Source organism: Schistocerca cancellata, chromosome 1 (assembly GCF_023864275.1).
Source record: "Schistocerca cancellata isolate TAMUIC-IGC-003103 chromosome 1, iqSchCanc2.1, whole genome shotgun sequence".
NCBI classification, from domain to species: Eukaryota; Metazoa; Arthropoda; class Insecta; order Orthoptera; family Acrididae; genus Schistocerca; species Schistocerca cancellata.
Genome location: NC_064626.1, coordinates 1,241,766,301 through 1,241,786,637, shown reverse-complemented (window position 1 = coordinate 1,241,786,637; position 20,337 = coordinate 1,241,766,301). Strand labels below are relative to the sequence as shown.

Here is a 20,337-nt window from a genome sequence, read left to right as displayed (position 1 = left end):
AATAAAAGGAATAACATGTTAAGGGAAGATATTATGAACTTACTTGTAATCTGTAATTCTGCTGCTAGCTCATCCCGTAACATGTATAAAATGAATCTGTTATGATGAATGTTGTCTCACTGGCCTCATGAAGGCCACTGAGTAAAAACAGTTGCTATCAAAGATGTCCACTGATGCCCTTTCCTAAACAGTACAACAAGAAAAACAAAAGTGCCAACAATAGTACTGGGAACAGCTGATGCTGGTGTGTGCAGCAACAGCCAGACACTGTCAGTGATACCCAAATGGAGCTGGAGTTACTTAAATGCTCTGGATGCCATTCTGAGAGACAAACATGTTTGATTCCTTGAGCACTGCTTTGCACTGCTCTCCTCAGTTCCACTCTGATTCACATGCATTAAGCAGCACTGGTTGGTTTCACAATCCTGCTCTGCTCTACTCTACTCTGACCACTGAGGTGCTCCGATAGTTTAGTGTCACTCCACTATAACCACAGCCTAAAAGTGATCCACAGAAGAATGCTACTACTACTAATACTAATACCATTATTACTACCTGACCTCACTCTGATTCATGATAGCTTATTTTGTACACTTTTCAGCAAATTGTGTAGAAGCCTCTTCAACAATCTCAGAATATTTTCACTTTTGTTCCAGTACATTTGCTTCTTAATGTATTATGTTGCAAATAGTAAAATTAAGTTCCATATGAAATGTAATTTACACAAACACAATAGAAAACATGAAAATAATGAAACATCCTGGCAGATTAAAACTGTGTGTCAGACCAAGAATCCAACTTGGGAACTTTGCCTTTTGCAGGAGAGCTCCTGTGAAGTTTGGAAGGTGGGCGACAAGGTACTGGTAGTAGTAAAGCTGTGAGGATGGGTCATGAGTTATGCTTGGCTAGCTCAGTTGGTAGAGCACTTGCTCGCAAAAGGCAAAGGTCCCAAGTTCAAGACTCGGTCCGGCCCACACTTTTAATCTGCCAGGAAGTTTCATGCCAGGGCACACTCCACTGCAGAGTAAACATTTCATTCTGGAAACATCCCCCAGGCTGTGTCTAAGTCATGTGTATGCAGTACCCTTTCTTTCAGCAGTGCTAGTTCTGCAAGGTTTGCAGGAGGGCTCCTGTGAAGTCTTGAAGGTAGGTGATGAGGTACTGCAGAAGTAAAGCTGTGAGGACGGGTCATGAGTCATGCTTGAGTAGCTCAGTCAGTAGAGCACTTGCCTGTGAAAGGCATAGGTTCCAAGTTCGAGTCTCAGCCCAGTACACAGGTTTAATTGGCCAGGAGGATTCATATCAGTGCACACTTTGCTGCAGAATGAAAATTTCATTCTGCACACTTTGCTGCAGAATGAAAATTTCATTCTGGCATAAAAATAATTTTTGTTTACATTTTACTTTTTTGTTTGCGGTCCAGAGTGGGGTCTGTAGCCTTATGGAAAGGCCTTTAACAAGACACCATAAGCATAAATTAGAAAATTGGGAATACATATGAATTATAAAAAAAATTCTACTGGTTCTCTTCCATTTTATCTGACTGCCTCAATTTGAGGATTGTAGATTCCTTTTACCGGCATGTCCACAGCAGTGTTTATTGTAAGCAGGGTTCTCTTCTTATGTTATAAAATAACTGTTCCTCTTTCACAAATACCAATGTAGTCATGTAACTATTAAGTTATAAGTAAGAAATAAACTACAGATAGTTGGTATAGCTGAAGAGGTGTCAGCATTTTTTGAATTAGTAGCTTTCATGCTGATTTTATTACTTTAAATGCAGCCTCAGTGCACAAAAAACAGTTTCTAGTGGGTTAATAATGCGTAATTATAAATGCAGTTTGTGACAGATGCTTTTCCCTTTGTTAATGTATAACTTGGTTCGTTCAATATCCCTTAAGGTATCCTTCATAATGAGATCATAACCAATGACTAAATGACGAGCTAAAAGATCTTCACTGGACTCACATTTGGGAGGATGACAGTTCAAATCCCTGTTAGGCCACCCAGATTTATGTTTTCCACAATTTCCCTAAATCACTTAAGGCAAATACTGGGATTGTTCCTTTGATAAGGTTATGGCTAATTTCCTTCCCATCTTTCTCTCACATGAGCTTGTGCTCCATCTCTAATGACCTCATTGTCAGCAGGGTGTTAAACTCTAATCTTCCTTTGCAAGACTAAAATCTGAGCTAGTCAACTATTCACCTGCTAGTACTTCTGTCCTCTCCTATTGTTTTCCACTCATGATTTTCTATTACAGTAGCCATTGTTTTCTGTGTTTGATATGATGTTTTTGTAACTATGAAGGGCAAACATATCTTTCACTGAGACACAGAAAAGCTTAGTGTGAAAATTAAATGATGTTAGCATGTGTTTGGTATTCAGTTTATATAGTTTATTGATGTAACCTGTGTTGAGTGTGAACTAATTCCTCATCAATAGCCCAGTAGCTGAGGAAGAATTAGTCACCACGGACCAAAACTCTTACATTGAAATGGAGAAAAATATTGTTAATTTGTGTTATTTTTAATGTTATATTTCTCTTGCAGTGTTTCCTGTGATGCTGTTAACTGTCTGTTGTTTTGTACCATTAAGGTTGATGACCAAACATGAAATGGGACAATTTATTTCGTATAAATTTTTAGTGTAGTAATATATACTACAAAAATACAGTGTATGAAAATTTGTCTATTTGATGACTTGCTCTAACAGCAGGGAAAATATTGCTGTATTTGTTACTTACTGTCTTTTTAAAAACTTCCATTTTTTTTTATAATCCAAAAAATAATTAACCTTTAAACTGAGTGAACATAAATAAAACCAACAAACTGCAGGGGTGGATTCCAGACTGGAAAGGGAGGTAAAAAGGTCCTATGAACATGTGTCCAGAAATTGACGGTGTTCATGGAACAACAGCAAACTGTCCCAGAACACAGTACAAAATTGCATCGAATCCATGTCACAACAGATGTTCAAACTGGCCTCCATGGTAGCAGTTGTTATGCAGGATACACAGACTGTACTTCGCCTTACACCATGTTGGCAGGCCACTTTCCTGCTTGTACTAGGGTTCATCTCAATATCCTGTAGAACCCAGACCTTCAAATCTGGTGCACACACAGTCCATCACCTCCATGCATTTCCATGCACATACATGTGTCTGAAAGGATCCATGATCACATAAATGCCCAAAAAGGGCTTGAAATGTTGTGTGATGTGGTAGGTGTCTGAGAGGGTACTTGTTTTGTTATAGGCATGCTGCCTCTCGACACTTTCCATCTGCTTAGCCATACACAGACACCATCTCAGCTTGTTCCTGATGTGAATACTGCACCATTCTGCTGCTTACAGAATGCTATGTCAATCACACAGCTTGCAACACACTAGGAATACATGGCACATGGTCAGAGAAACTGTCTTTCATCAGCGCCATCCACCATGGCAACAATGCATTTCAGACACATATTCATACGACCTTTTTTCCTCCATTTATTGTCAGGAATCTGTCCTGCAGTTTGTTGGTTTTATTAATGTTTACCTTGTATATAGTCATGCACTTATTTTCAATTAAAATTACATTTCCTTAGTCTGGTGTATTACCCTTAGTTTGGCATATTGCTATAATGAATTAATATTCTTATAAATGGAGGCGTTGTACCTGGTGCTTTGAATGAGGAATAAACAGAAAATGGACATAATATATTCTTGTATAATGAGACAATGAAAATTATTTTGCAGTGAACTTTTGATCAATCCTGAAACTGGAAATGTGTGGCAGCTGGGTGACATTCTGAAACGACCTACTTTAGGTGAAACATTAATAAAAATTGCTGAATATGGTATAGATATTTTCTATAATGGCTCGCTTGGTGAGAACTTTATTCAGGATGTCAAAGATCTTGGAGGAGTCATGACAATGGAAGACCTAAGGGATTATGAGTATGTTCATGTATGCAATTCAATTTAAGTTAGAGAAATAATATTACCCTTCTGTCATAAGTGGAGGTTTCCTTCAATCTTCTTAAACATAAGTGTTGTTTATTAGCTCTGGCAATCATGTAACCATAAAAATAATTGTATTAAGGACACTGGTAATGTAACTGTTCTTCTCATTTTACAGCTTTTTCTCATGTCTTGCTTTACGTTTGACATGACACAAATACACTTTAAAAATGCATTTTGTATTTATAATGACCTGTTAATGCAGTTATCATTGTGTGTGCGCGTGTGTTGTGTGTGTGTTGTGTGTGTGTGTGTGTGTGTGTGTGTGTGTGTAGAAAATTTATACTGGACCAGTGTCTCCTGCGTTCTAGGCAGGTGCTCTGACCACTAGGCCATCCAGTCACAGTGGTCATTGCAACTGCGTGGACTACCCCAACATGTCACCCATGAGACTCAAATTCTCAACTAGTTCGCACACTACTATTGTAGTGCCCCTTGGCCAATATCCTCATTACTCATGCCATTTTGCCAATTCCCATAAGGGTTCGAGCCTGGTGTGCATTGCACTGAAGGGGTCACTGGCTGTCGCACCTTATGTATGTGTATGGTACCTGATCTTTTGGATATATATAATTAAGGCAAGGTAGCCAATAATCTCCTCAGTGCAGATGCACACCAGGCTTGAACTCTTACAGGAATTGATGAAATGCCATGAGTAATGAGGATCAAGGGCAAGGGGCGCTACAGTAGTAGTGTGTGAATAAGCAGAGAATTCTGATCTGACGGGAGGCATGCTAGGGTAGTCCATGCAATTGCAATGACCCCTGAGTCCAGGTGGCTTAGTGGTCAGAACATCTGCCTAATAAGCAGGAGACCCAGGTTCAAATCCTGGTCCAGTGCAAATTCTCAATTTTCCCCATTGATTTCAATCAATGCCCACTCACAGCCAATGCCTGTCATTCCTTTGTGTCTTAGTTATCATTGTTTCTTGGAGAGCCCTTTTGATATAGGTTAGTGGAATGCAGTTGTGCTCAGGGTATTAAGGAAAAGTTGGGTATGATAGGTAAATTCCTCATAAATATCTGCATCATTAACGCTGGATAACATTTATTCACACTTAGACAATAAGGCTGCCTACTCATTGTGGTTGATCTCATCAAAGTCAATCCATGATCATACTGCAGTTTGTTATGGATTTCATCTTTCATTAGCTTGCAAGGTGAAACAAAAAAGCAAGTAGAGTCTTACACTAAAATCCTCTTTTATTATCGATTGGCAGCAAATATTTGGTTTAAACTGAGTCATATGCTTTCTCATAACTTACAGACCTCTGCAGGAGCAGTAATTTGTCCTCATTCTTACATTCTGTAATTTCATGTGCAACTTACAGATGGCCCATTGTGCTATACCAGTCTGTCAATTTTTATTCACCATTCACCATATCTGAAACAGAATAAGCTTCATCTCTTGTACATAATTACAGACATATGTAGTTATTCTTAATTACAGGCATACATAATTACTGAAATTTAGTCACGGAATTTGAATTTTAACTTCACAAGTTCACACACTGTACATAAAAAAATTAGGTAACATTGTAATATGAGTTTGTAGCTATACAGTTTTCTTTGAAATAATTTCCAGTCATGGACCAATCAGAGGATAGTAATTTATTACAGATTTTAGAGAGCTAACTCTGGTAGGTGGACTGCTTTCACCAGCCTGGGTCTTGGAACACCAGTTTTCATTTGGCATCTAGGGCTGTGCTGATGGATGTGTCTTCTTATGTGCAGTTCTTCTACATTTAGTTTAAGTATAATAATGAGACATATTTGTAAATCCATTTGATAGCTGAGTGTTTTAAAGTGCCTGCTCCAGGGCCCAAGGAGGTACTTCTGGCCCTAGTTCGAGTCCATCGTGCAGGTTGATGATGGGAGGACAGCGTGCCAGACAGCCTGGATGTAGATATTAGGCAGTTTTCCACATCCCAACTCAGATACAAGATGTGCAAAAAGTTTGTAAAATGATGTGACATTTGACTGTCTGATTATACTAGATGCAGAAAGGAGAAGGAAATGGATTCCTACCCAAGGGGCTGGCGGTAGCTTTAAAATGCCTTTGGGAGTGATGGTGACCCCACGTAATAATAGCGTATATAAAGGTATGGTTTGTTTTCTAAGAAACCGGAATATACCGTACAAATCCTAACCCAGTGTTGGTTGGATAAACGGCAAAAGAAAGGAAGGAAGGAATGAGAGATATATGTACGGAAGTACAACTGTGAGTATCTTAAGTTTTCTTGTATGAGTTAAAATCCTAGGTCAAAATCACCAAGAATATCTTTATTCATAGCTAGTTTCAGATCTGATGGGCCATCTTCAGACCTAAAATACAGAAAATGTATAAAAGATGTGAACAATAACAAAATATATTTAATAATTGAAGTTCCATTATACAGTGTGAGTCACTAACTATTGCCATCTATAATAACTCTGAAAGTGTGATAGGAGCTGAAAAGTTTGTGGGAAAAAAGTTGCTTGGGACAATGGGGGCCATAATATGACATTGGTTTCTTGTTACTAGGTGGGATCACCTTTTTTTTTTAAGAAGATGGGATGCTATAGTTTGATACTTATTTTCTGACAGCGGCCATCAAGATGAATCCAATGATGTGTAAAAGTAAGGTCTTTGAAAGTCAACAAAGGTACAAAGGTGACATGAACATCCATTTACAGAAGGTGTTCGAACTGATGACCATTGGTATCAATGCAGTGCTGCAATCTTCTTCTTATGTATTGAGTGGCATTCCTTATCACATTGACACTTATCGAAGCACATGCTCTGACAATTCTCTCACGCATATCTTTAGGTATAGTTGGAATGTCTTTATAAACAATGTCTTTTACGAATCCCCCCCAACAAAAAATCCAAAGGCATCTCAAGTGTGGTGAATGAGCTGCCCACGACACATCTCCTCCGCATCCAATCCAAAGATCTGGGAATTGTCTCTGCAACTCATTTCTAACCGTCAGCGAAAAATGTGCCAGACACCCATCGTGTTGATACCGCATTCTGTTCCTTGTTCCTAAAGGTATTTCTTCCAATAACAGACCTAATATTTCTTGCAGGAATATGCTGTACTTCCTACCATTAAAATTCCTTCGATGAAATAGTTGCCTATAATTCTGTCCTCCAGAATCGCACACCATACATTAACCGACCATGGTTTTTGGCATGCAGCTTGCTGCAGCCAACATGGATTTTCAGTTGTCCAATAATGCATGTTATGCAAATTAACATTTCTATGCTTTGTGAATGTAGCCTCATAAGTAAATAAAATGAAATTAATAAATGTGTTGTCCCTCTGAATCTGAAGTTCAGCCCATCGGCAGAATTCAGTGCAATGCATACAATCTGTACCAGTTAATTCTTGGTGGAGACTGATAGGGTAAGGATGATATTTACGGTGATGCAGAACATGAACAACACTACTCTGGCTCGTGCTCGATTCCCTTGGGATTTGACGTGAACTAACATAAGGATCTCGAACCACAGTGGCAAGAGTACCAATTTCTGTTTCCTCATTAGTAACTTTCCTTTGCCGGATATGTTTCCAATCCATTAAAGATACAATTGTTCTCAATTCATCATACACATATTTAAATGTATGATGTGTAGCGTGAGTACATTTAAGATATCTTTCAGCATATAATTCTCTAGCTGTCACTGAATTTCATTGGCTTTCTCCATAAAAGAGATGCATATCGACTTGTTCTTTGAAGGAATACATCATTCACATTCAGTTGATTCAACGATATTAGTCTTACCATTCCTGTTAGTGTTGCACTGCAAAACCATCAAATGGTGTTTACATGTCAATGGCACATTAGATGGATACGCTGTATTTGGCGAATATTTAGTATTTGCATGATACACGACAGAGAACTGTCAGAGCATGTGCTTTGATAAGTGCCAAACTGATTAGGAATACCAGTCAGTCCAAGATAAGAAGATTGCAGCACTGCATTGATACCAATGGTCATCATTTTGAACACCTTCTATAAAAGGATGCTCAGCCACCTTTGTGACCTTCATTCACCTTCAAAGACCTTACTGTTACACATCATTGGATTCATCTCGATGCCCATTATCAGAAAATAAGTACCAAACTATAGCATCTCATTAAAAAAAAAAAAGTTGACCTTCATATCTCTGAAGCAACCCCACCTAGCAACAAAAAACCAATGTCATATTATGGCCCCCATTGTCCCATGCAACATTCGTCCCACAAACTTTTCAGCTACTATCATACTTTCAGAGTTATTCTAGTTGGCAATAGTTAGTGACTCACCCTGTATGATTCCTATAAATATAAAATTATTATTTTGTTCAGTGTATATCACCCACCAAGCTTTGTACATTGTCATAACTTGTTGAGCTGGATTTATCTTATTATACTGAAAGATCTTGTGGGCTTGTATATACTGGAAAATATGTAAGATCATGACAAAAATAGAGCTGTACAAAAAGTATATTTGGTAAGTGGTATAAAACTATTATGTTACCTAAAGTAAAAGGTTGTCATTGGTTACAAAAATTTCTGATGTTGCCCCTTTATCATTTTTAGATCCCGTGTTCATACTGCCATACCTGTGTGTTTATATGAACAATTGACAGCAGGGGTCTTGGAGAACCATTCCCAGCCCATTGTGTTGACTGAACCTCGGTCTCAACATCATAACCATAGACCCATGCCTCGCCACCAGTTATGGATTCTCTTAAGGAACTCCTCATTTTCATTTGTGCTATCCAAAAGCTCTTCACAGATTGCAAGGCAAAGGTCTTTCTGATCATGAGCCATGGGATGAACTTCATGGCAATACAATGCATTACAAGATTCTGTGTCAGGATTTCACGACATGATCCAACTGAAATGTTATATTCTTCTGTAATCTCTTGGACAGTCAGTTTTTAGTTGGCATACACAATTTTGTTGACGTTCCTGAAATGAGCATTGTCGGTAGATGCCGAAGGGCGTCCTGAGCGAGGGTGATCTCTGCATTCCATTCAGCCATTTTTAAACCATGTGAACCATTTATAACACTGGGTACAGCCTAAGCATTTGTCACTGTAGGCATCCTGCATCATTTGATGTGTCTCTGTAAAGGTTTCCTTGAGTGTCTTATGAAATGTTATGCAGACGTGTTGCACCACTAACTTTGTCATCTCAAAATTGCAAACTGTGTGACACAGCGTTCTACTCAATGCATACTCAACAATAACTAACAGACATACAACAATGAAACTTCCAGCAGTTGCATATTAAACACAGGTGTGTGCAGGGATGCCAACAACATTTTGCTCCAACACACCATTGGCACAAGATTACAAATGCTCCGAAATTTCTGAACAGACCTGGTATTTGGTTTAATATCTGGGTGCTAAAACTTTAATGAATAATAAAGAACTTTACATAAGTTTAGCACAATTATGTTCCGAATTTCAGTTGTCATGATTTTTTTATGTAACCATGATGCTACATATAAAGCATCTCTCTGACAACCCTAGTACTTCCAAGATGTCTTGTTTACAGCCACTTAATGGACTATGTAACTGTCACCCCTGTCAATCACTTGTATTAACATACAAGTGTGGAAATAAGTACACTGGATCTATAAATTTCAAAATGATGGAGCACAGCAATCAGTCATCATTTTCTTTCAGGTTTTATTAAAGCAAATCTAGATTTCAGGTAGTGCCTAGCCATTATTCATGTTCTATTTCATTGTTTCAATACATGAGCTCATATTTCAATCCCCTGTTGTTTGGACTTTTGTTACAGTTCTTGAATGAACTCAAACAATGTGGAAAATCCAGGATGGAATGTAACAATATTGTGAAAAGGAAAGTTGCTATTCACCATATAATGGAGATTTTCAGTCGCAGATAGGCACAACAAAAAGATTGTCACAAGTCACTGAGTGTGGCCTCAGTTGCCTCAGTTTGCAGTCATGTGTGTGAGTTGTGTTTGTGTGAGTGTGTATGTGTGTATTGTCATCTAATTCTGACACAGGCCTTACTCGTCAAAAGCTATTATTTGTGACAATCTTTTTGTTGCACCTATCTGCGACTCAGCATCTCTGCTGTATGGTGAGTAGCAACTTTTCTTTTCACCATATTCTTGAATGAACTGTGACAGAAGCCCAAACCAAAGGGGACTGACATATGAGGACATGTACTGAAACTATGAAATAGTGCACTGGTAATGGCTAGGCACTAGCCAAAATCTATATTTGCTTTAATAAAACCTGAAAGAAAAGGACAACTGATTGCTGTGCTCCATCATTTTGAAAGTCATATCACAGTTGAGACATATCGTTGAGTGCATCCACATTCCTAAAGGAAGGTACCTCAATGAGGATCTATAAATGATAAATGGCCAATATTAGAAATTGTTTTAACCAATGACAACATTCTACTTTATGTAAGATATTCATTTTTATACCACTTACCAAATATACTTTTGTGCATGTTTATTTTTTGTCACAATATATTATATTTTCCATTTTGTACATGCCTTCAAGATACTTTAATTTAAGAGCAGTTCTGCTCAACAGGTTATGGCAATGTGTAAGGCCTGGATGTTGGTATGCACTGAACACTTCATGATCCTTTAATTTAATAAGAACAATTCAGCTCAACAGGTTATGATGATGTGTAAAGCCTGGAGGCTGGTACACACTGAACAAAACAATAATTTTATATTGGCATGTATCATATAATGGATATTAAATTATTAACTGTATCTTGTTGTTTAGCTCTTATATGCAGTTTTCTGTATTTTTTATCCAAAGATGTCTCACCAATGAGCTGGAACTAGTTACCAACAAAGATATTTTTGTGATCTTGGCTTAGGATATTTTATCCACACATTTCAACTTAACAGATCACTTGTCTCTCTATTTGACAGTGTCAGATAACAACAAAAACCTTAAGTTTTCCAAACAGAGGTTGACACTGATCTCTTTAGCCAGCCCTACATGTTTCCTTTATGATATATATATATATATATTAAATTTTCTATATGTTGCTTATACAAGGGTTGGAACTTTAATAGTGGCAACTATTTATTATTTACAGCTCGTACAAAATATACACATGTTTCAAAGATTTTCTGACCTTCAAAGTAGTCAGCAGCATTGTGTATAACCTGTTGTCAGTGATGTGGAAGTCGCAGAATGCTCTTGGCAATGCCAGTTGTGTTGACAGTTCGAGCAGTGCGTTCTATTGCCCAACAAATTTGTAGCAGTTCTGAAGCAAATGCCATGAAGTGTTTCCTTCAGTTTATAAATCAAGTTGAACTCATGAGGGCTTAAGTCAGGGGAGTGCAGTAGGTCGTATAGCACTTAGCAGCCCCAGCAGTCAAACATATCAGTAACAGAATGAGATTTTCACTCTGCAGCGGAGTGTGCGCTGATATGAAACTTCCTGGCAGATTAAAACTGTGTGCCTGACTGAGACTCGAACTCGGGACCTTTGCCTTTCGCGGGCAAGTGCTCTACCATCTGAGCTACCGAAGCACGACTCACGCCCGGTAGGAGACGAGATACTGGCAGAAGTAAAGCTGTGAGTACCGAGCGTGAGTCGTGCTTCGGTAGCTCAGATGGTAGAGCACTTGCCCGCGAAAGGCAAAGGTCCCGAGTTCGAGTATCGGTCGGGCACACAGTTTTAATCTGCCAGGAAGTTTCATATCAGTAACAGCTTGCACTATATGTTCTTGAGCATTGTCCTGCAAAATGATGGTCGGACCTGCAGAAAGTGTCATCACTTCTGTCTCTATGCTGTTCATTTTTGGAACAGAACATATGACCATGACAGAAGTGATGACGTTTTCTGCAGGACTGCACCATTGTTTTGCAGGACAATGCTCAAGCATGTACAGTGCAAGCTGCCTCTGATTTGTTTGACTGCTGGGGCTGCTAAGTGCTATACCACCTACTGCATGCCCCTGACTTAAACACTTGTAAGTTCAACTCGATTTATAAACTGAAGGAAACACATCACGGTATTTGCTTCAGAACTGCTACAAATTTGTCAGGCAATAGACCATGCCACTTGAACTGTCAACACAACTGGTACTGCTAAGAGTATCCTATGACTTTCACATCACTGGCAGTGGGTTATACAAAATGCTGCTGACTACTTTCAAGGTCAGTAAAACTTTGAAACCTGTATCTATTTTGTACGTTATAAATAGTTGCCACTATTTAAGTTCCAACCCTCGTATGTGAAGTGTGTTCCCATTCCAGCAGTCCATAAAAAATAAGAGACTGGAACAGTCCAAAATATCCCCTTCTAAAGACAGCTTGTTCCTGGGATTGGTTTAAATGCACTGTCTTTTCCATGTGGTTGATGATGATTTTAGAAAGTACATTGTGCGTTATGGAAGAGGGATGATATGTCTGTAGCTTTTATGCATCCTCTGTTTCATTTTGTTTGAAAATTACAGTATAATTCCCATTCTTAGGGAATGTCTTCCTCTGCAGGATTTCTGTATATAATTTTGCAGGTTCATTTATTATTAATTTTTGCCACCTTTAATGATTTCTATTGAGAAACACCATCTCCAGGTCCCTTTTCTTTCTCTTTGTACCTTGAATAGTTTTTATTTCTTTGTGCCTTGAATGGATTTTGTGTTTCACTAGTTGTTACTTCCACTATGAATTTTCTGTGATTCTAATTCATCTCTTGATTCTCTGTACTGTTAGTCTCCCACTGCTGAAATGTAATGGCTACCAACATACTCTTTTCTCAATTGTTTCTCGTATCAGATTTGCATTGTACCTTCATAAAGCCTCTGGAAGGTTTTTCTCAATTGTTTGCTTTAGTTTAGTATACTTTGTCTTTCTTTTCTTCTCTTTTACTTGAAACTCTTGCCATTTCATTAACAGTTACCTATTTCCATTTGAGATTTTCTTTTCAATCGATCAATCAATCAATCAATCTCTGTTTTCATCTGTTAACAATATACATTGTATGGATGTAGTCAATTACAATATAATTTCTTATATTTAATTTGTTTCAAAAACTTTGATAATAAATACAAATATTTTATATCAGTATATATAAATAATATTACTTTTCCATATTCAGATATTCTTCAACGTTATAAAAACTATGTGCTAGTAAAAATTGTTTAAGGTCTACCTTAAATTTATGAAGTTCTTTAATTTTGTTTATTGTAGCAGGCAATTCAGTAAAAAGTATTTTGGGCTGGTAGTTTACCCTTTTTTGGTAGAGCGCTCCTTTGTGGATGTCTCTGTGAAAATAATCTCTGTTCCTTGTTTCATGGTTATGAAACTGATTATTTAATGTTGAAAATTCCTGGTGAGTTTTCAGAAAGCAAACACATTCTTAGATGTATAAGCTAGGAAGAGACATTTTTTAAATTTGTTAAATATTTTCCTGCATGACACTCTACTGGGAACCCCTTTCATTATTCTAATGGCCCTTTTTTGAAGTTTGAAAGCTTGTTTTGGCATACCTGTATTTCCCCAGATCACGCCATATCTAAGCAAACTGTTCATACAAGCATAATAGGCACACAGCAGTGATTCAGTGTTGCAACATTCCTGAAGCATTCTTAGCACATAACAGTATTTACTTAGTTATTTACTCAAAACCTCTATATGCTTTTCCCCTCTCAAGGGCTCATCCACCCATATACCTAGGAATTTTGTGTGAAGTGTACGTATGCTTAATCATTCCTTTTAAGGGGACGCTGTTGTCAAATCATCCATGTTTACATAATCAGCAAGCATAACAAAACAGAAATCTTTGTCTTTTATATAAAAGGATGTAGTAGGTCACATGAAGACTTGTAAACTCATTATATCTTAATCAAAAAGCCTCAGTTAAAGTAAGAGGAGTAAGTAAAACCTGGATCGGACAAGGAAAAGGAGCAGGACAAGGATGCTGTCCATAACCTACCATTTCCAACCTCTACTTGGAAAATATGTTTGACCAGTGCTCATTAGATGACAAAGGAGTAGAAATTGAAGGAAGAAGAGTAGGGTGTTTGAGGTTTGCTGATGACATGGTCCTTCTAGCCACAGGGGAAAAAGAATTACAGGATTTAGTGGACACCATTGAAGCTAATGAAAAAATTATGGAATGAAAACTAACAAAAGGAAAACAAAAGTATTGGCATTAGGAGGAAATAAAGAAATAAAAATTATGCTGAATGGAGAAATATTAGAACAGGTGCTACATTTTAAGTATCTTGGAAGCAGGATAGACACCAACTGGAAGTGCACCACAGAAATTAAAACAAGGATAGCAATGGCAAAAGAGGCATTTTATAAGAAAAGGAGAATTTCTGCAGCAGTCTGGACAGGGAACTGAGGAAAAGACTCATAAAATGTTTTGTGTGGAGTGTTCTTATGTATGGTGCTGAAACATGGACTTTGAGGAAGAAAGACAGAGAAAATCTGGATGCTTTTGAGATGTGGACATGGCAGAGGATGGAAAGAATAAGTTGGAAGGACATAGTAAAAACTGAAGAGGTACTGAGAAGAGTAGGAGGGAAAAGACAGTTACTAGATGTAATAAAAAGAAGAAAAAGAAATTGGATTGGGCATATATTAAGAAAGAATGGTGGACTGTTAAAAACAGTTTTAGAAGGGTATGTAGAAGGGAAAAGGAAGCAAGGAAAGAAAAGCTTTCAGATACTGGATGATGTGATGGACATGCAGCAGCCTTAAGAAGGAAGCAATGGATCACAGAAAATGGAGAGGCAAAGCCTCTGCTAATATAGCAGAAAACTGATGATGATGAGTTCACATAATAATTCTTATTGATTTATGTCATGTGCTTTCTTTGCTTCCAACCTGCCAAGTTAGGTGAGAGCACTGAATGCAATGCTTCCTGGGCTCGGGCATGCGCACCGTCCCCGAATCGAATCCGCCCAGTGGATTAACAACCAGCTTGGTTGTAGTTTTTAGGTGGTTTTCCACATCCTACTAGGTGAATACCAAGCTGGTCCCCATGTCCTGCCTCAGTTACACAGCTTACGGACATCTGAACACATTCGCACTTTTCCATGGATTATCGCAGACAGTTGGGGTACACTAATTCCGTCCTGGGGGATATGGGGTGGCGGCAGGAAGAGCATCCAGCCACCCCTTAAACTAACCTTGCCAAATCCAATTAACCATGCCGACCCTGCGTAACTGCGGGAATACGGCACAAACGATAGACAGACTCTTTGCTGCCAAATGTCACTCCTAGTGGATGCACTGTGAGAATCGATAATGCAGATGACTGAATTCAGTAAGAAGTATAACATGAAGTGCTACATCCTTTTATATAAATGACAAACATTCCTGTCTTATTATGCACGAAATGTGTAAATATGCTTGACAGAAGGACAGTATCCTCTTATAAGGAACAATTATGCAATGAGACACGTCATAATGAGCTAACATTTGATATTGGATGATAGGCTGAAATTGCAACTTGAATAAAAACATCTAATAACAGCCGAGGCAGAAAAAATACTCATTTCTAAAAAAATAAATAAGTAAATAAATAATAAAATAAAATAAGAGAATGGAAAGGGAGGGGAGGAGTGGCTAATTGCTAACAGATATCAAGTCTGTTCTATTCTTTCATAAACATACTTGGATATCAGAACAGTAAACCTCTGTGTATCAGTTCAAGAGCTCGGAATCCACCAGTGTGAGATGACCCAATGAGTGAATCTGTTTGGAAGGCTGGAGTTAACCAAAGTATTTTTGTGGCCTATCCTGCATCTTTACTTCTTCATTTTCTTGGCTATCAGATTTCTTTATCACTCCTCCCACTTTTTGTTTATTGATCTTCACTTCTTTTATAGTTTTAATTTTGGTCTTTCATATTCAGAATAGGAAGTTTATGGTTTTCGTATGAAACCCAAATAAATTGTTACTAGCATAATTTATTTTTGTTAATTTTTAACCAATCACAGCAAGATAAGTGATTTAAAAGGTCTATTTCAATTATTTTACTAATAATTTCTTCCCTTGTTCTTAGGGTTGTTTGGGAGCCCCCAGTTTCTGCTAAAATGGATGGTAACATTACACTATATACATCTCCCCTACCTGGATCAGGACCTTTGCTTGTATTTATGCTGAATATCTTGGATGGTTATATACCTACCTCCGATGAGATCACAACATATCAGCGTATCACAGAAGCTTTTAAATATGGGTATGGCAGAAGGACAGAATTAGGTGATCCCTATTTTAATGAGAGTGTTTTAGAGGTTGGTGCTTGACTAAAAGTTTGCTATTACATTGTGGCAACTCTGATAACATTTTCATTGCAATCTCTTTTTTCTTTATTCACAGATTGTTAAAAACTTAACATCAAGAAGTTATGCAGAAAGTATACGTGCACAAATAAGTGACACTGAAACATACAGTGACCCGGAACACTATGGAGCTGTGTTGAGTCAACCTGATGATCATGGGACAGCACATATTTCAGTCATTGCACCTAATGGAGATGCTGTCTCTGTCACAAGTACCATCAATTTAACGTATGTAATAAGGTTTTTGAAAAGTTCAAGTTCCTTAAAATGTGAAAAATTAATTTAATGACAATATTATGAAAAGGATAGATAGCTACTCACCATAAGGTGGAAATGCTGTGTCACAGACAGGCACAACAGAAAGACTGCTAAACAAGGAAGCTTTTGGCCAGACTTGAATTTGGCAGTGGCAGGCAGACAGTGGTAAAGTGTGAGAGTTGCATTTGTGTAAATGTGTGTGTGTGTGTGTGTGTGAGTAAGTGTGAGTGGATAGGTGGGTGGATGCATTTTTTCTAAGGAAGAAGAAGGCATTTTAACCAAAAGCTCACTTCTTTGGCAGTCTTTTTGTTGTGCCTGTCTGCGACTCATCATTCCACTATATTTTTTTGTATGTCCATCCTTGTGATTGGAGGCCTGAGGGATTTTGGCCGTTCAGTTGTGTAATAAAATGGAACACCTACAGCCATCCTTATGATGCCATTATATGTGTACCAGTTTCAGTGCTTCAGTGCACCATTTTCAGGCCTTAGCTGACACAGAGTGGGTTAACACCATTTGTATACACAATGTATCAGTGGCCAACATCTATAACTGGTTGTGACAAAGCAAGCTGGGAATAATTTTAATTCCCCTCTTGTTTTCGCGTCTGCCTCCTTAAATTTGTTTTGTTACTTTTAACTATTTAACATTAACATATGCGAATATAATCTGTATTTTCATAAAAGAAAAAGGTTGGCCCTCAGTTTCAAAGAATATAACACCAGATCTAATTTTGTGCTTAGTTTTATATATGTAATTGATTTTCTAATTTATTTTGACTATGCCTAGTTAGTATTTTTCATTATGGGGCGAAATCAGTAATTGTTTCATAACTTAAATTCTATTGTTTACATATAAACAAATATAAATTCTGTAATAACTGTAAACATTTGGAAGATAAAATGCTAGTAATCTCAAAGTACCTATTTTGCTCTAGTCAGAAACATGTTACAAAAGCCAGTTCTTCATTTATTTCAAAGTAATTAACCATTTTGTCAAAAGTGTTGTTTATATAATTATAGTTGTTAATTTCATGATTTAAACAAATAACTTGACCTAACTTTTGTAGTAGAAGAAACTGTTAAAGAGGCACAATTTTTCTATGCATTCGGTTAATTTAATGAGTTAAATTTAACTTTGAACAATGTGTAGTTCCAGTACCAATTATTGTGATGATATATAAGGGCCCAATTTTTGGTCACGAGACAATCAGTTCAAGGCCAAGTTTCAGACGAGTAACCTGTGCTGGTTAGAACAACAACAATGCTTCAAATTAACTGTGGAATAAGTGTTAAACAATTAGGCCGGGTGTAGAAACAGTGACAATGTCTGCTGCATATGTACCTGATTATTCTTCAAGAACTGTGAACTTTGTGGTTAGGTTTTACTGCCCGTAGATGTTCAACAAGAAACTGTTGTAGCAGTATGAGGAGTTTTGCCTGCAAACTATTATTAAAGCTTATGGAAAATTTAACCAATAGTGCATTGGCCATACACATATAACTGTGTATTATTAGGAGGTTGTGTAAAGTGAAAATTAAAGTACTGTAAAACGTAACTGTGCATCTATCGGCTGCATCATTTAAAGTAGTCAGTGTCGGAATCCACAACTCATTTTTCAGCCAGTGTAGCAATGCAGTATGAAGACACTGAGGACAATCAACAAACATCAGTCGACAAATAAATAAAAGCAGGTGGGACCCCCACATGGTTTTCGCAGACTGCCTCTAATATTGAAGCTATCTCTTCAGCCATAAACTAGTTGTTGATTGGAGAGACAGCACACTGTTACAGGTAGTCGGTGAAAACCAGTTATAGGTTTTGGCCACTGATGCATTGTGTATACAGATGGTGTTAACCCTGTGAGCATCAGCTAAGGCTTAAAGATGGTGCACTGAAGCACCAAAACTGGTAGCCATATAATAAGACATCATAAGAATGGCTGTAGGCATTCAGTTTTATTACATTTTCAGTATATGGTGAGTAGCAATTTATCCTGTTCATAATACTGTCATCATTACATCCTGGACTTCCATTATTTGGAAAATCATTTTAAATTGTTGCATTTCCATTATCAAAACTAAAAAGAATGCAGAAGAATCAAATTTTAGGGGAAAATGTTAAATTATCACCATTAAGTATAATCTTGTTTGAATGAGGTTTTATCTGTGTTTGTAGATGCAGACTGCGTATTGTACTAACATTCTGATTCATAATCAGCATAATTATAATATACTACAAATTTTCAGCAGTCACCAGAATTATTTTCCCCCCACAATATTTGTTTAGTCATTGTTAAATTTCAGCTATCCCTATTGCAGTAGTCAGCACAACACAGGTCCCACCCTGAAGTTGGCTCACTGCAACAGGAAAGGGAAAGGGCTCAGGACCTTGAGTATTTGTATCTGTAGCAGTTTTTTGATGGCAATGACACCATCCCTTGAAGAGTATGACTGAATGTGGCCTGGTTTTATGACTCATCAGCTTTCAGCACTTCACTTCGAGGTCTCAGATGGGGCTTTCAGCTCTTCTGCTTAGCACTTTCTACAATGTCAGTGGGCTACAAAAATTCTTATTTAAGATTTGTGTGTTGTTACAGTACCTTCCAGTGTGGTCAGAATGGCATTATGTTCCCTTCAAAGTGAGGTCATATGGCTGAATTGGCAGTTCAGACATATCACTCAAGTGATGTTTGGCATTGATCTTAGTTGTGTGCCATGATATTTGCAGTATCGGCTCTCCTACCCATCTAGCATTCTGGTTGTGACACTGTGATCAAGCCTGGCTTGGCTCAGTGCCAGCTGGGTGTAATGACAGCCTTTCCAAAACTGCATGAAAAACAACTCTTGCCATTTTGTATTTATTTGTTTACATGTCAAGTCCACTAGGACCAAATTGAGTAGCAAACCTCCAAGGTCATGGAATGTATCAGTACATGAAATTACAACATAAAAGTAATAAGAGATGAAAATAAAATGTTTATGAACTCAAAAAAAGTCAAGCCATGAATAAAGGCAATGAATGTACATAATAACTCTACAAACAACATAAAAAAACCATCAGAGACTATGTATCTCCTAATCTCATGTATAAGGTACACTGTGTGCAATCTGACTGTCATTTGGTAACTGGTTCCTAAATTTATTAAATGCTTCCTTTGTTACTGGGACAGCTGATGTGACTTGTAGCAATGCACCCATGACTCATGTGAATGGCTTGACTCTACTCACATAAATTGTTGGCAATTGTAACATCACATTTGCAGATGAAGTCACTCCATTGATTTGGTGTGGTTCATGGTACTTGGTTTAAATATTCTTAGTTTTACCCTTAAGGGTATACGGGTTTGTTATCAGTATCTACTGAGCAATTCTATACTGCAGCAGTTTCCCTATATGTTTTTCCATCTGTTTCTGATGTTCTAAGGATTTTGTGCTGGCTTGCTTCTGTCTTTGCCAGACTTTATGTAATCATTTTGTAAATTCCTTTACTGACTCACTGTTAGCTCCAAGTTTGGGTTTTATCATGTTGAAGGGTGGTGAGACCTTTCTGCCAAAAACCACTTGATATGGCAAGAGAGTGGTACTTGTATGGACTTTGAGTTTTATTTCGAGACTATGAACTCAAGGTGTTGTTGTTGTTGTGGTCTTCAGTCCTGAGACTGGTTTGATGCAGCTCTCCATGCTACTCTATACTGTGCAAGCTTCTTCATCTCCCAGTACCTACTGCAGCCTACATCCTTCTGAATCTGCTTAGTGTATTCATCTCTTGGTCTCCCTCTA

At 37.7% G+C, this 20,337-nt stretch overlaps 1 protein-coding gene across 2 annotated transcripts in view; it reads left to right on the top strand.

Moving 5' to 3' along the window:
• LOC126094765 (scoloptoxin SSD14-like) overlaps positions 1 to 20,337 on the top strand; it is a 452,119-nt gene that overhangs the window by 414,294 nt on the left and 17,488 nt on the right. For both annotated transcript variants that reach the window (XM_049909319.1, XM_049909328.1), the window contains 3 exons: positions 3,742 to 3,942; positions 16,018 to 16,249; positions 16,335 to 16,525. In XM_049909319.1, coding sequence (XP_049765276.1) covers positions 3,742 to 3,942; positions 16,018 to 16,249; positions 16,335 to 16,525 — 624 coding nt within the window. The remainder of the gene's footprint in view (positions 1 to 3,741; positions 3,943 to 16,017; positions 16,250 to 16,334; positions 16,526 to 20,337) is intronic.